Below are 13,359 nucleotides of genomic sequence, written 5' to 3'. Positions count from 1 at the left end.
TTCCACCAAACATCTGGAGAACTGATCCATCTGATCCATGTTCCCACTGTTAGATGGTCCATCCCAGAAGCCTCCGAGCCCAGAGAAGCTGATTTCACCTCTGAGGTTAACATCTGGCTTCTTCTCTGCTCAGTAAAGGCTGTGAATGTAGATCTGGATTGTAGAGTTGGACGAAGGTTCTCCAGAGTAATCCCTGCTCCATTAGGTTCTATTTGCTGTTGATGGGTGATGGTTCTGGATGCAGAACCATTTGAGGGATCAGAGATCATGGCTGTCCAGCTAAGGCTTCTGAACTTCCTCCAGATTCCTTGGGTGGTTTCACGATGTTCTCCTCTGCAGAAAGAGGGACACACAGATCTTTCCACTTTTTCTGTGACAAACTTAGTTTTTAATCGGCTCAATGATTTTATCAAACTGGAGATCCCCTAAACATCTTCGATCATCAGAGACCAAGATAGTGATGGATGCTGCTTTAGGACCAGATCAGGATTAAAACCACAGAACCAGTCTTCCAACTGGTTTTTGTATCATGTAGGAGCCTGAATTGCAGGAATTGTCCACATGCTTCTACTGGACCATGTGGTGAGAGTGGACAGATCCTACATCCAGCAGGTTTGTTCCCTGCGGCTGTATGACTGGGTTGATGCTCATCTTGTAAAGTCCATTTAGATGACAATAGCTGGGAACTGGTGCTCTAAAGAGAAACTGAATAAAAATGAACAAATAAAATGATAAAAAGAGAAAGCCCTGAAGGTGTTATACAGTTTTACAGAATCTGTTTCAGATCCAAACAGTTTGGTTCCATTGGGTTCTATGAAATGTGGATTAATTTGGACTTCAGACTGACAGGAAATAAAAACTTTAAGTTTCTGTGCTGTCTGTTCAGTTTTGTTTGGTGTGCTCTGCTGGAGGAGGTTCTGGAGGTTCTGTCTTGCTGAATCCAGCTGTAGCTGATCGGATTCTGTTCTTGTTCCGATCAGCTGGCTGCAGGACGCTCTGTCTTATACTCAGACGTCTTTGTCTCATCCTCAGCGTCAGTGTGTGGAGTACGCCCTGAAGGCTCAGCCGCTGAAACTCTACATCCCAAAGAACCAGGTTCAGTACAAGTTCTGGTCCATCATCAACTCGACAGGGTTTGAGTACGTCATGTTCGTCCTGATCCTGCTCAACACTGTCACGCTGGCCGTTCAGGTTGGTGCTGTTCTAATATATAAAACCCATTCCTGTTGGATCAAACCAAAGCCTGAGTGATTTCTCTGCTGCAGCACTACGAACAGTCCAAGACCTTCAGCGATGTCATGGACATCCTCAACATGGTCTTCACTGGACTCTTCACGGTGGAGATGCTGCTGAAGCTGCTGGCTCTCAGACTGCGGGTGGGAAAACTGAACGCAGAGGAATAGTCCAGTCTGTGAACTTCCTACAGAGCGTTTCATTCATTGCTTTTCCTTCCAGCACTACTTTGTGGACGCCTGGAACTCCTTCGATGCTCTGATTGTGGTCGGCAGTGTGGTGGACATCGTGGTCACTGAGTTCAGCGTCAGTATAGCAGACACAGCTCTGTGTTCACTACATAAAAATCTATTTTAAATCCCACTGAAAATGTGTTAAGCTTAATGATGAACTTTCAGAGTGGCGAGGACAGCTCCAGAGTATCTATCACCTTTTTCCGCCTGTTCCGGGTGATGCGATTGGTCAAGCTGCTGAATAAGGGGGAGGGGATTCGTACGCTGCTCTGGACATTCATCAAATCGCTGCAGGTCAGAGGGGCGGGGCTAACGAAGACATAAAGCTAATTAGTGGCAAGGCTAACCAAGAAAAAGGGAGTCAACCAGGAACAGGAAGTCGATGAGGGACAAGAGGCACATAAGAACGCAGTTTATGATGAGCAGGGAGTTAATGGGAGGGGGCGGAGTTAATGAAGTACAAGAGTTAAACGAGAGGTGGGTGGTTACGGGGAAGCAGGAAGTTAACGAGGGACTGTAGAGTAAAAAAAACTAAATGCTGTACCTGATAAACACCTTCTATGCAACTGGTTGGGAAGCTCAATAAGAATAAAACAAGCAACAATATGATTAGAAACATATTGCTTACATACAGAGAACAGTCTTTAGGATGTTGGTGTAACATCAGTTGCAGTCAGGTTGTTGGGTTGAAGCCCCACCGTGTGGCTCCTGGGCTCAGGGTCACACTGAGTATTATGCCGTCGTCTCTCTGCAGGCGCTGCCGTATGTCGCTCTGCTCATCGCTATGATCTTCTTCATCTACGCTGTCATCGGCATGCAGGTGAGCTCATACACCGGTCAACCTGGAGAGGGCACTGTTTGGAATTTAGACACAAACTGAAGACTCAAAATGTTTGCTGAAAAGTTAGAATAAAAAGAACCAGAATGATGTTCTGGAAACATCTCCGATCAGCGGGTCCTCTAGAAGCTGAACACAGAAAATAAGGAGTTCTTGTTAATGTGAAATGAAATATAAATCCCTGCGGTAATTGTTCCCTCCTCTGTGTTTGGCAGACGTTTGGAAAGATAGCGATGCAGGATTACACTCAGATCAATAGAAACAACAACTTCCAGACGTTTCCTCAGGCTGTTCTCCTCCTCTTCAGGTCAGATTTTCTCCTCCTGCTGCTCCTTTTCATCTCACTCTTCAGTGCTGGATTAAACGACAGAAATCTGTTCTGTTCTATTTGTCTACAGGTGTGCCACAGGTGAGGCGTGGCAAGAGATCATGTTGGCCAGTCTCCCAGGTAAACGCTGTGACCCGGAGTCGGACCACGAACCAGGAGAAGAGTTCAGCTGTGGCAGCAACTTTGCCATTGTTTACTTCATCAGCTTCTTCATGCTGTGTGCTTTCCTGGTGGGAGTATCCAAACTCTGGCTATTTCCACAATATTCTGAATTCCTCTGTTTGGATCAGAACCTGACTGCATACCTGATTCTCTCATTTAGATCATCAACTTGTTTGTTGCTGTCATCATGGACAATTTTGACTATCTGACGCGAGATTGGTCCATCCTGGGGCCACACCATCTGGATGAATTCAAGAGGATCTGGTCGGAGTATGATCCAGAGGCTAAGTAAGTTCCACAAATGTTCTGTTTCCTGTCCGTGGTCCAGTTTTACTGTAAGTTGATCATAAAGAGCCAGAGCTGAGGGTAGAGTTTCTATGACGTGCTTCACTCCATTCAAACATCAGATGTTGGATAATGTAGAACTGAGCTGTAGTTTGAATGAGTTCTGCTGGTGCCATTTGGAAGAGAAAAAGGAATTACTGATCAGTAGAACGTTTTGTGTTCTCAGAGGTCGGATCAAACATCTGGATGTGGTGGCTATGCTCCGGAGGATTCAGCCTCCTCTGGGATTTGGGAAGCTCTGTCCTCACAGAGTGGCCTGTAAGGTAACCATCACACCTGTGAATTATACTCATGTACATAAATAAATCAGAACCGGTACCACTTCAGTTTGAAGGAATAAATCTTTCTCTTCCCATCAATGATTTTTATTAGAAACTCAAAGAACCGAGAAGGTTGTGTATATTTTTCTCACATTAAAGTTTATTTAGCATCGGAGTAACCCCAGGAACTGTTAATTAATGTAATCTTTTCTTTTTTAGCGTGTCCTGTCCAACAGAGCAGCCCTCGGGATTGTTGTCTGAGTGCCCACATTAGCATTACGGCTATCGCTATAATGATCCGCTTGAGATTCATAAGAAACTTGATTTCAGATGTAATGGACACGAAGAATGAAATGAAAGGGAAAAAAGAAGAAAGAAAGGGAGAGATGTGGGGCAGAAAGGTATGAGGAAGAGAAGGAGAAAGAATAGAGAGAATAAAGGATAAAGATACAAGATAACACTCTAGAAGACTGCTTCTACACCTCCAGAAAGAGAGAAACCACAGGGACAAACAGCAAACACATCTACAGAGGTTGTACAATGAAACTGAAACACCTGGTTTTAGACCACAATAATTTATTAGTATGGTGTAGGGCCTCCTTTTGCAGCCAATACAGCATCAATTCATCTTGGGAATGACATATACAAGTCCTGCACAGTGGTCAGAGGGATTTTAAGCCATTCTTCTTGCAGGATAGTGGTCAGGTCACTACGTGATACTGGTGGAGGAAAACGTTTCCTGACTCGCTCCTCCAAAACACCCCAAAGTGGCTCAATAATATTTAGATCTGGTGACTGTGCAGGCCATGGGAGATGTTCAACTTCACTTTCATGTTCATCAAACCAATCTTTCACCAGTCTTGCTGTGTGTATTGGCGCATTGTCATCCTGATACACGGCACCGCCTTCAGGATACAATGTTTGAACCATTGGATGCACGTGGTCCTCAAGAATGGTTCGGTAGTCCTTGGCAGTGACGCGCCCATCTAGCACAAGTATTGGGCCAAGGGAATGCCATAATATGGCAGCCCAAACCATCACTGATCCACCCCCATGCTTCACTCTGGGCATGCAACAGTCTGGGTGGTACGCTTCTTTGTGGCTTCTCCACACCGTAACTCTCCCAGATGTGGGGAAAACAGTAAAGGTGGACTCATCAGAGAACAATACATGTTTCATATTGTCCACAGCCCAAGATTTGCGCTCCTTGCACCATTGAAACCAACGTTTGGCATTGGCATGAGTGACCAAAGGTTTGGCTATAGCAGCCCAGCCGTGTATATTGACCCTGTGGAGCTCCTGATGGACAGTTCTGGTGAAAACAGGAGAGTTGAGGTGAATATTTAATTCTGCCGTGATTTGGGCAGCCGTGGTTTTATGTTTTTTGGATACAATCCGGGTTAGCACCCGAACATCCCTTTCAGACAGCTTCCTCTTGCGTCCACAGTTAATCCTGTTGTATGTGGTTCATCCTTCTTGGTGGTATGCTGACATTACCCTGGATACCGTGGCTCTTGATACATCACAAAGACTTGCTGTCTTGGTCACAGATGCGCCAGCAAGACGTGCACCAACAATTTGTCCTCTTTTGAACTCTGGTATGTCACCCATAATGTTGTGTGCATTTCAATATTTTGAGCCAAACTGTGCTCTTACCCTGCTAATTGAACCTTCACACTCTGCTTTTACTGGTGCAATGTGCAATCAATGAAGACTGGCTACCAGGCTGGTCCAATTTAGCCATGAAACCTCCCAAACTAAAATGACAGGTGTTTCAGTTTCATTGTCCAACCCCTGTATAACAACAATGTTACTTAAACGTACACGGTACTAATGAATGCAAGATGTATTTAGAGGCAACAGCAGCTCAATATAGAGAATATCTGTGTGTCTATGAACACCTGAATCCAAATACCTGTGAGTGTAAGTGTGAGTGCCTTGTGTATATAAGGTTTCTCCATAAATATATTCAATACCGAGTGTGAGGAGCCCCAAACCTGCCCCCCAGGACCCAAGATAGACACAGAGGAGATCTGAGCCACAGACATCCAAAGGCCCCACCGAGCACAGGAGTCCCTGGAGGACCACCACCAGGATCACCAAGGAAACCACCCAGCAGCCACAGCAGAAGCCATAGGAAGCTGCAGCGATGAGCCTACAGGCCCCACCGGAAGCCAGCTATGCCAGAGCAGATCCAGCCATGGATCCAGAGACCCAAGACCCAGGGGTGCACCACAGAGCCAAACGGCACAGGCCCCGCCAAGCAGCCACCAGAAGTGACCCGGCACACACCCCAGAACCCAGCCCGGACACCGAGAACCACCAACGCACCGTTGGGCAGAGACACCAGCCACCAGCAGAGAGTTTAATAGTAGAGGCCCAAGACCCAACCTGGGAAAACAGGCGCACACAGTTACAATCACACATTCCCATCCTAATTAATATTATCAGTGATTAATTAGAGAAAAAGAGAAGCTATTTTCTATGAATAAGAGCAAAAGAAAACATTGCTTTTTCAGGAGTTTAAAGAAAGGGGCTTATGGCCTAGTTTGGACTTCTAATGTTCATCTGAGTGGAAATATTTGGGAGATGAATTTAGTGTCAGAACCACCTTAAATCTATCTGCTTCCAAAACCAGAAACTCAGTAGAACAGTGAAGAAAGTTCTTCTATGTTTATTTTCTTGCTCCGTGGTTCTGCCACCTCAGTCCCTCTCAGCTGGAGGAATTATAAGATTCAGCTCCAGCAGCTGCTTAGATGTGGTCCTGGCTTTTGGAAAGTATGGAGGCTGCTCACGGGTTTGGAACCAGATGTTGTGTTTAGTTAGTTATTATTGATGCTCAGCACAACTTTCATTATTCCACTGAACAAAACCAAGGCATTTATGTAAAGTTACAGCTGATCATTAATTAGTTGTGGATTATTTCCGTGTTCTCCTATTGTCTAAATTAGCTAAACAAACATTTGGAGAAAACTCTAGAAAATGACATTCACACTAAAGATTTAAATATCTAAGAGGTCCTGCAGGGGCATTTTGGAAGGTCTGAGAAAGAGCAGCTAAAGCATGTGAAAACTCTGAAGAGTTCTGTGCACTACACACCCAACTGTGCAGAGATGTTTAGAACCTGAGTCCTCCTCTTCCTCTCCACCTCAGCGCCTGGTGGCCATGAACATGCCTCTGAATGCTGACGGGATGGTAACCTTTAACGCCACGCTGTTCGCTCTGGTCCGCACCGCGCTCAAGATTAAAACAGAAGGTATGTGTCAGCTTTCAGGTGGAGCAGTCCATTATGCCTGGTTCAAAGTGCTGAGTGCTCAGTTCAGGGGTTTTATTTTAACTTCCTCAGCCTAAATTAAGCTTGTTGAAGTGAGTCCCGGATGCCTTCAGAACCAGGACATGGTTTTATCTACAACACTAGGAGTTCTTGGACATTTGAGGCTTAACTCAGCCCAGACTTATTTTTCAAGGGTAGGTTTGTAGTAGAAATTAAACATAATATATGATGTATTCATTTTGTTCAGTTCTGGCTAATAATCCAGATGACCCAGTTAGGATGGGAACATAAATCACAGCATCATCTGCATATTATCTCACTTTTCAATGCAGTCAGGCGGCATGTTCCTGCTTCTGTCTATATGATCTTTTGAACATCAGTTTCCCAACAAGTACTGGTTAACAGGTGTGAACTTAAAAATGGTCTTTGACTCTGCCCAGCAGATAACCCTGAACAGGAGAATGAGGAACTGAGGGCGATCATCAAGAAGATCTGGAAGAGGATGAAGCCAAAGCTGCTGGATGAAGTCATACCTCCTCATGAAGGTAGAGTTGCAACCCTGCAGGTAGTACCTTAGTCTTTTTTCATAGCTCTGCAGACTGAACTTTTCTCTCATCATCCGCAGAGGAGGAAGTCACAGTCGGAAAGTTTTATGCAACTTTCCTCATTCAGGATTACTTCAGGAAGTTTAGGAAGAGGAAAGAGAAGGGAAATGTAACTGGAGAGTCCGACTCTACGAATCCGTCTGCGGTTCAGGTTAGTCTGCTCATTCCTCTTTCTCCATGTTGTCTCTCAGTAACCCTGATCAGAAAAGTAGAGTATTCTGTGAACTTTTCAAGAAGCTTTTTAAAGGTCTAGTTGCGGGCTGCTGTCACCTAGTGGTTATGGCGGATTTCGGCAGCAAACTGCATCAACATTGGCGGAAGAAATAACCTGAAAAGAAGAAAACAGTATCTGAGCATGTCTAATCTGTGACTTCCATGTTTAAAAAGCTTAAATGTTTTTCTTTACTGTCTCATTTTTATTTAACCTTTATTTACCAGGGAAGTTATTAAGAACACGTTCTTATTACAATAAGGACCTGGCTGGAAGGGAGAAACACAAGAGTAAAACATTACATCCACTTTAATTCCCATGTTTGTTCTGATGTTCTTACATCTGGTATTTTGGATAAAATGTATTTTTGGAACATTTTCCAAAAATATATTTTGTTTGTGGTTTCTGACCACAAACACAAAGAAAATGTTTGGTCATTTGAGGCTGAGGTTTCCTGCTTCATCTACAAACATAAAGTAACTTCTTTGTGTCTGGTGCAGCTGTGTAAGGCTGGTCTCAAGACCCTGCAGGATCTGGGTCCAGAGATGCGTCTGGCTCTGAATGAAGACTTGGAGGATGAGGAGGAGGCCATGATGGAGGGTGAGGAGCTGGAGAACACTGAATATAAGGTACTCACCTCTCCAATGGTTTGCAGCTTGAAGTCTGATAAATGACCTGATGGTTCTTATAGCAGGTAAAGTTTCTGCTCTCATCTGTGTGTCTGCAGGCGGAAAATGGATTCGGAGCAGAACATCGACGAGGCTCCATACAGACACCAACTGGTAAAATATAACATTAATCCATGTCATGGTATTAATTCAAGATGTTAAGATTAAAGGTGTCGAACTGTTTTTAAGAGACTATTTTTAGGCCTCTTTTATTTCCAGTTGTCTCATAAACCTGTCATCATAAAGGAAAAATTTGTATTTTAATTCTTCCTGTGTTCTATGATCATGCTCACTTATTGAACCAAAGATTCCTTCCAAAATCAAAACCATCTCATCAATAACCTTTGGGCACCTGAATCTGCGATCTATAAACATACAGGGGTTGGACAATGAAACTGAAACACCTGGTTTTAGACCACAATAATTTATTAGTATAGTGTAGGGCCTCCTTTTGCAGCCAATACAGCATCAATTCATCTTGGGAATGACATATACAAGTCCTGCACAGTGGTCAGAGGGATTTTAAGCCATTCTTCTTGCAGGATAGTGGCCAGGTCACTACGTGATACTGGTGGAGGAAAACGTTTCCTGACTCGCTCCTCCAAAACACCCCAAAGTGGCTCAATAATATTTAGATCTGGTGACTGTGCAGGCCATGGGAGATGTTCAACTTCACTTTCATGTTCATCAAACCAATCTTTCACCAGTCTTGCTGTGTGTATTGGTGCATTGTCATCCTGATACACGGCACCGCCTTCAGGATACAATGTTTGAACCATTGGATGCACATGGTCCTCAAGAATGGTTTGGTAGTCCTTGGCAGTGACGCGCCCATCTAGCACAAGTATTGGGCCAAGGGAATGCCATGATATGGCAGCCCAAACCATCACTGGTCCACCCCCATGCTTCACTCTGGGCATGCAACAGTCTGGGTGGTACGCTTCTTTGGGGCTTCTCCACACCGTAACTCTCCCAGATGTGGGGAAAACAGTAAAGGTGGACTCATCAGAGAACAATACATGTTTCATATTGTCCACAGCCCAAGATTTGTGCTCCTTCCACCATTGAAACCGACATTTGGCATTAGCATGAGTGACCAAAGGTTTGGCAGCCCGGCCGTGTATATTGACCCTGTGGAGCTCCTGACGGACAGTTCTGGTGGAAACAGGAGAGTTGAGGTGCACATTTAATTCTGCCGTGATTTGGGCAGCCGTGGTTTTATGTTTTTTGGATACAATCCGGGTCAGCACCCAAACATCCCTTTCAGACAGCTTCCTCTTGCGTCCACAGTTAATCCTGATGGATGTGGTTCGTCCTTCTTGGTGGTATGCTGACATTACCATGGATACGTGGCTCTTGATACATCACAAAGACTTGCTGTCTTGGTCACAGATGCGCCAGCAAGACGTGCACCAACAATTTGTCCTCTTTTGAACTCTGGTATGTCACCCATAATGTTGTGTGCATTTCAATATTTTGAGCAAAACTGTGCTCTTACCCTGCTAATTGAACCTTCACACTCTGCTCTTACTGGTGCAATGTGCAATCAATGAAGACTGGCTACCAGGCTGGTCCAATTTAGCCATGAAACCTCCCACACTAAAATGACAGGTGTTTCAGTTTCATTGTCTAACCCTTGTATATCTGCAATCTATAAGAAGGACAGCCCAAACTCCTCCAGATTGAAGCATTATTCCCTCATAAATCCTGTTCCATGACCAGAGTGGGAAACAGGATTTTTCCAAATATGTTTTTATCTTGTTACCTGACCTCATGAATGATGTGCACCAAAACTGAAGTCAGTCAAAGATTTACAATATGAACAAATATTAGCTATAAGTGTAAATCTGAGCACAAAATGAAGAGGGCAGCAGAGAAACACACCTGCATTGTTTGTCTAATTCAGAATCTAGAACATCTCTAACTGTGATCGCCACTGACTGTGGGCGGGGCTTCTTTGAGCAGGTGATGTTAGCAGTCTTATCCACCGAGTTGGCTCTCTCACCAAGATGGCGAATGGAAACGAGCACGACGAGCGTCTTCGCCGTGGAGACAGTGTGAGGTCATCAGTCAGTCATCATCGCCGAGCGTCCGTGAAGAATGGCCTGTCAGACAACGCCCACAAGAGACCATCATACTACAAATACGGAAGGTGTGTCATCACACAGCAAGAATTAAAGTCCGGTTCTGTTGGAGGCTGAAGGTTCTGTCTTCAGCTCCTGTCACATCATCCAGATGGCGCTGTATTTAAATGGCTCATATTACAATTGTTCTATTGCAGCGGTGCTCAAGTTTGTAGCTCACTATGAAGATTTTTTACATGAATTACGTTTTATACACTCACCGGCCTCTTTATTAGGTACACCTTGCTAGTACCGGGTTGGACGCCCTTTTGCCTTCAGAACTGCCTTAATCCTTGGTGGCATAGATTCAACAAGGTACTGGAGACATCCCTCAGAGAGTTTGGTCCATATTGACATAATGGCATCACACAGATTTGATTTGTCGGCTCCATCCATGATGAGAATCTCCCGTTCCACCACATCCCAAAGGTGCTCTATTGGATTGAGATCTGGTGACTGTGGAGACCGTTTGAGTCCAGTGAACTCATTGTCATGTTCAAGAAACCAGTCTGAGATGATTCGTGCTTTATGACATGGCGCGTTATCCTGCTGGAAGTAACCATCAGAAGATGGGTACACTGTGGTCATAAAGGGATGGACATGGTCAGCAACAATACTCAGGTAGGCTGTGGCATTGACACGATGGTCATTTGGTACTAAGGGGCCCAAAGTGTGCCAAGAAAATATCTCCCACACCATTACACCACCAGCCTGAACCGTTGATACAAGGCAGGATGGATCCATGCTTTCATGATGTTGACGCCAGATTCTGACCCTACCATCCGAATGTTTCAACAGAAATCGAGACTCATCAGACCAGACAACGTTTTTCCAATCTTCTATTGTCCAATTTTGGTGAACCTTGTAGCCTCAGTTTCCTGTTCTTAGCTGACAGGAGTGGCACCCGGTGTGGTCTTCTGCTGCTGTAGCCCATCCGCCTCAAGGTTCGACGTGTTGTGCGTTCAGAGATGCTCTTCTGCATGCTTTGGTTGTAACTAGTGGTTATTTGAGATACTGTTTCCTTTCAGCTGGAACCAGTCTGGCCATTCTCCTCTGACCTCTGGCATCAACAAGGCATTTTCACCCACAGAACTGCCGCTCACTGGATATTTTCTCTTTTTCGGACCATTCTCTGTAAACCATAGAGATGGTTGTGCGTGAAAATCCCAGTAGATCAGCAGTTTCTGAAATACTCAGACCAGCCCTTCTGGCACCAACAACCATGCTACGTTCAAAGTCACTTAAATCACCTTTCTTCACCATTCTGATGCTCGGTTTGACCTGCAGCAGATTGTCTGGACCATGTCTACATGTCTAAATGCATTGAGTTGCTGCCATGTGATTGGCTGATTAGAAAGTTGCATTAACGAGCAGTTGGACAGGTGTACCTAATAAAGTGGCCAGTGAGTGTATGAACTATGTTAAAATAGCATTAATGCATAACAGGGCAGCCATCTGAGAGAACAGCAGTGATAAAGTCTGCAAGATGAGATCAAATAAGTAAGAGAAACACTTGGAGATCTTAAAAAGAAGATTTATTTGGTGATTTATCCATGAAGGAGGAGGAAGTCAGAATGCACATTGTCTCTTTCTGACAGGTAAGAGCTAGGAGACCTAACAAATGAGCACCATGCACAGGGATTTAAAAGCTCTCTGTGGAGGGCCCAGTCTGCCTCTATTTACCCACAGTGTTGAATTGCCACATTTTACAGCACCAGAGTTCTGTCAGTATTCAAATAACCTTTTCTAATTTTATCTTCTGTTCTGACCAGCACTGATGAAACAGGCTGTGTGCACCAGATGTCTGATGCTCACAGGCATACATTAGCCTCCATACAACTGTCGAAGAATGACCTAATTTATATTAGCAAGCCAGCATTATTTCTAGGACAGCATCTGTCACGCTCCATAAGTCCTTTTACATTTTCATCATGACAACATGTAGTTTGGGTCTAAAGTCACATTAAGGTAATACTGTAGAGGTAACAGATGGAAGGGAAGCCAAAATACAAACAGACAGCATTTGCAGTAAAACACTGTCCTTTATTTGGTTCAAACCCAGAGATAAATGAGTCACAGCTGAAGTTTAGCAGTTACCTTAAGTAAGTAAGTAAACTTTATTTGTATAGCACCTTTCACAGCTAAAAATCACAAAGTGCTTTATAGAGTGCAAATAAAATAAATACAAATATAGGCTTAATATAATACAAAGACAGTAAAAACAGGTAAAAATCAAGAAGTAGAACATTTAACTAAAAGCTTGTCTAAATAAGTGTCTTAAGTTGCTTTTTAAAGGAATCAACAGAGTCGGCCACACGAAGAGACAAGGGCAAGGTATTCCACAGCCTGGGGGCTACTGCCTGAAAGGACAGGTCGCCTCGAGTTTTGAACCGGGTCTTAGGGACCTTTATAAGGTTCTGGGCAGAGGACAGACGAGTGCGACCTTAAGAATAAGGGATCAACATCTCAATGATATATTGAGGGGCCTGTATAATAAAAGCTCTAAAAGTCAACACTAACATTTTGAAATCAATTTTAAATTTGACAGGTAGCCAATGTAGAGAGGATAAACTGATGTAATGTGAGCCCTTCTATTGGTTCCTGTTAAAAGCCTCGCTGCAGCGTTCTGGACCAACTGGAGACGAGTGACAGTAAATTTGTTAAAACAAGCAAAAAGGGAATTACAATAATCTAAACGAGAGGAAATAAAAACATAAATAATCATCTCCATGTCAGTTTTAGGTAACAATGCATTACATTTAGAAATATTTCTCAGATGATAAAAGCAACTTTTTACCAAATGTCTCGAATGTTTGTCCAGACACATTGACCGGTCAAATAGAACACCAAGGTTTCTGATGCTGGGCCGGGAAGAGGAGCCCAGAGAACCGAGGTATTGTTCGATCCAAGGAACTTTCTGTTCAGGAGCAATGATCAGGGTTTCAGTCTTAGTAGATTTTAACTGAAGGCAGTTTTTAGCTAGCTGGTCTTTAATACAGGAGATACAATGTACTAAGTATGTACTAACTTTCTGTGATTCTGAGTCATTGAAGGAACAGAAGAGTTGAATGTCATCAGC

At 43.9% G+C, this 13,359-nt stretch overlaps 1 protein-coding gene across 4 annotated transcripts in view; it reads left to right on the top strand.

Moving 5' to 3' along the window:
- cacna1fb (calcium channel, voltage-dependent, L type, alpha 1F subunit) overlaps window positions 1-13,359 on the top strand; it is a 55,461-nt gene that overhangs the window by 34,278 nt on the left and 7,824 nt on the right. For 2 of the 4 annotated variants that reach the window (XM_047365675.1, XM_047365667.1), the window contains exons 30-45: window positions 1,033-1,191; window positions 1,266-1,376; window positions 1,456-1,539; window positions 1,632-1,760; window positions 2,221-2,286; window positions 2,520-2,611; window positions 2,703-2,862; window positions 2,955-3,082; window positions 3,306-3,402; window positions 6,553-6,655; window positions 7,117-7,218; window positions 7,299-7,429; window positions 7,990-8,118; window positions 8,190-8,271; window positions 10,123-10,309; window positions 13,102-13,173. In XM_047365675.1, the coding sequence (XP_047221631.1) occupies window positions 1,033-1,191; window positions 1,266-1,376; window positions 1,456-1,539; window positions 1,632-1,760; window positions 2,221-2,286; window positions 2,520-2,611; window positions 2,703-2,862; window positions 2,955-3,082; window positions 3,306-3,402; window positions 6,553-6,655; window positions 7,117-7,218; window positions 7,299-7,429; window positions 7,990-8,118; window positions 8,190-8,271; window positions 10,123-10,309; window positions 13,102-13,173 (1,832 nt within the window). The remainder of the gene's footprint in view (window positions 1-1,032; window positions 1,192-1,265; window positions 1,377-1,455; window positions 1,540-1,631; window positions 1,761-2,220; window positions 2,287-2,519; window positions 2,612-2,702; window positions 2,863-2,954; window positions 3,083-3,305; window positions 3,403-6,552; window positions 6,656-7,116; window positions 7,219-7,298; window positions 7,430-7,989; window positions 8,119-8,189; window positions 8,272-10,122; window positions 10,310-13,101; window positions 13,174-13,359) is intronic. The other 2 variants (XM_047365683.1, XM_047365693.1) reach the window with 2 other exon arrangements.

This window comes from Girardinichthys multiradiatus, chromosome 1 (assembly GCF_021462225.1).
Source record: "Girardinichthys multiradiatus isolate DD_20200921_A chromosome 1, DD_fGirMul_XY1, whole genome shotgun sequence".
NCBI classification, from domain to species: Eukaryota; Metazoa; Chordata; class Actinopteri; order Cyprinodontiformes; family Goodeidae; genus Girardinichthys; species Girardinichthys multiradiatus.
Note: the sequence above shows the minus strand (reverse complement) of the source record. Positions and strands in the feature narration are given on the sequence as shown.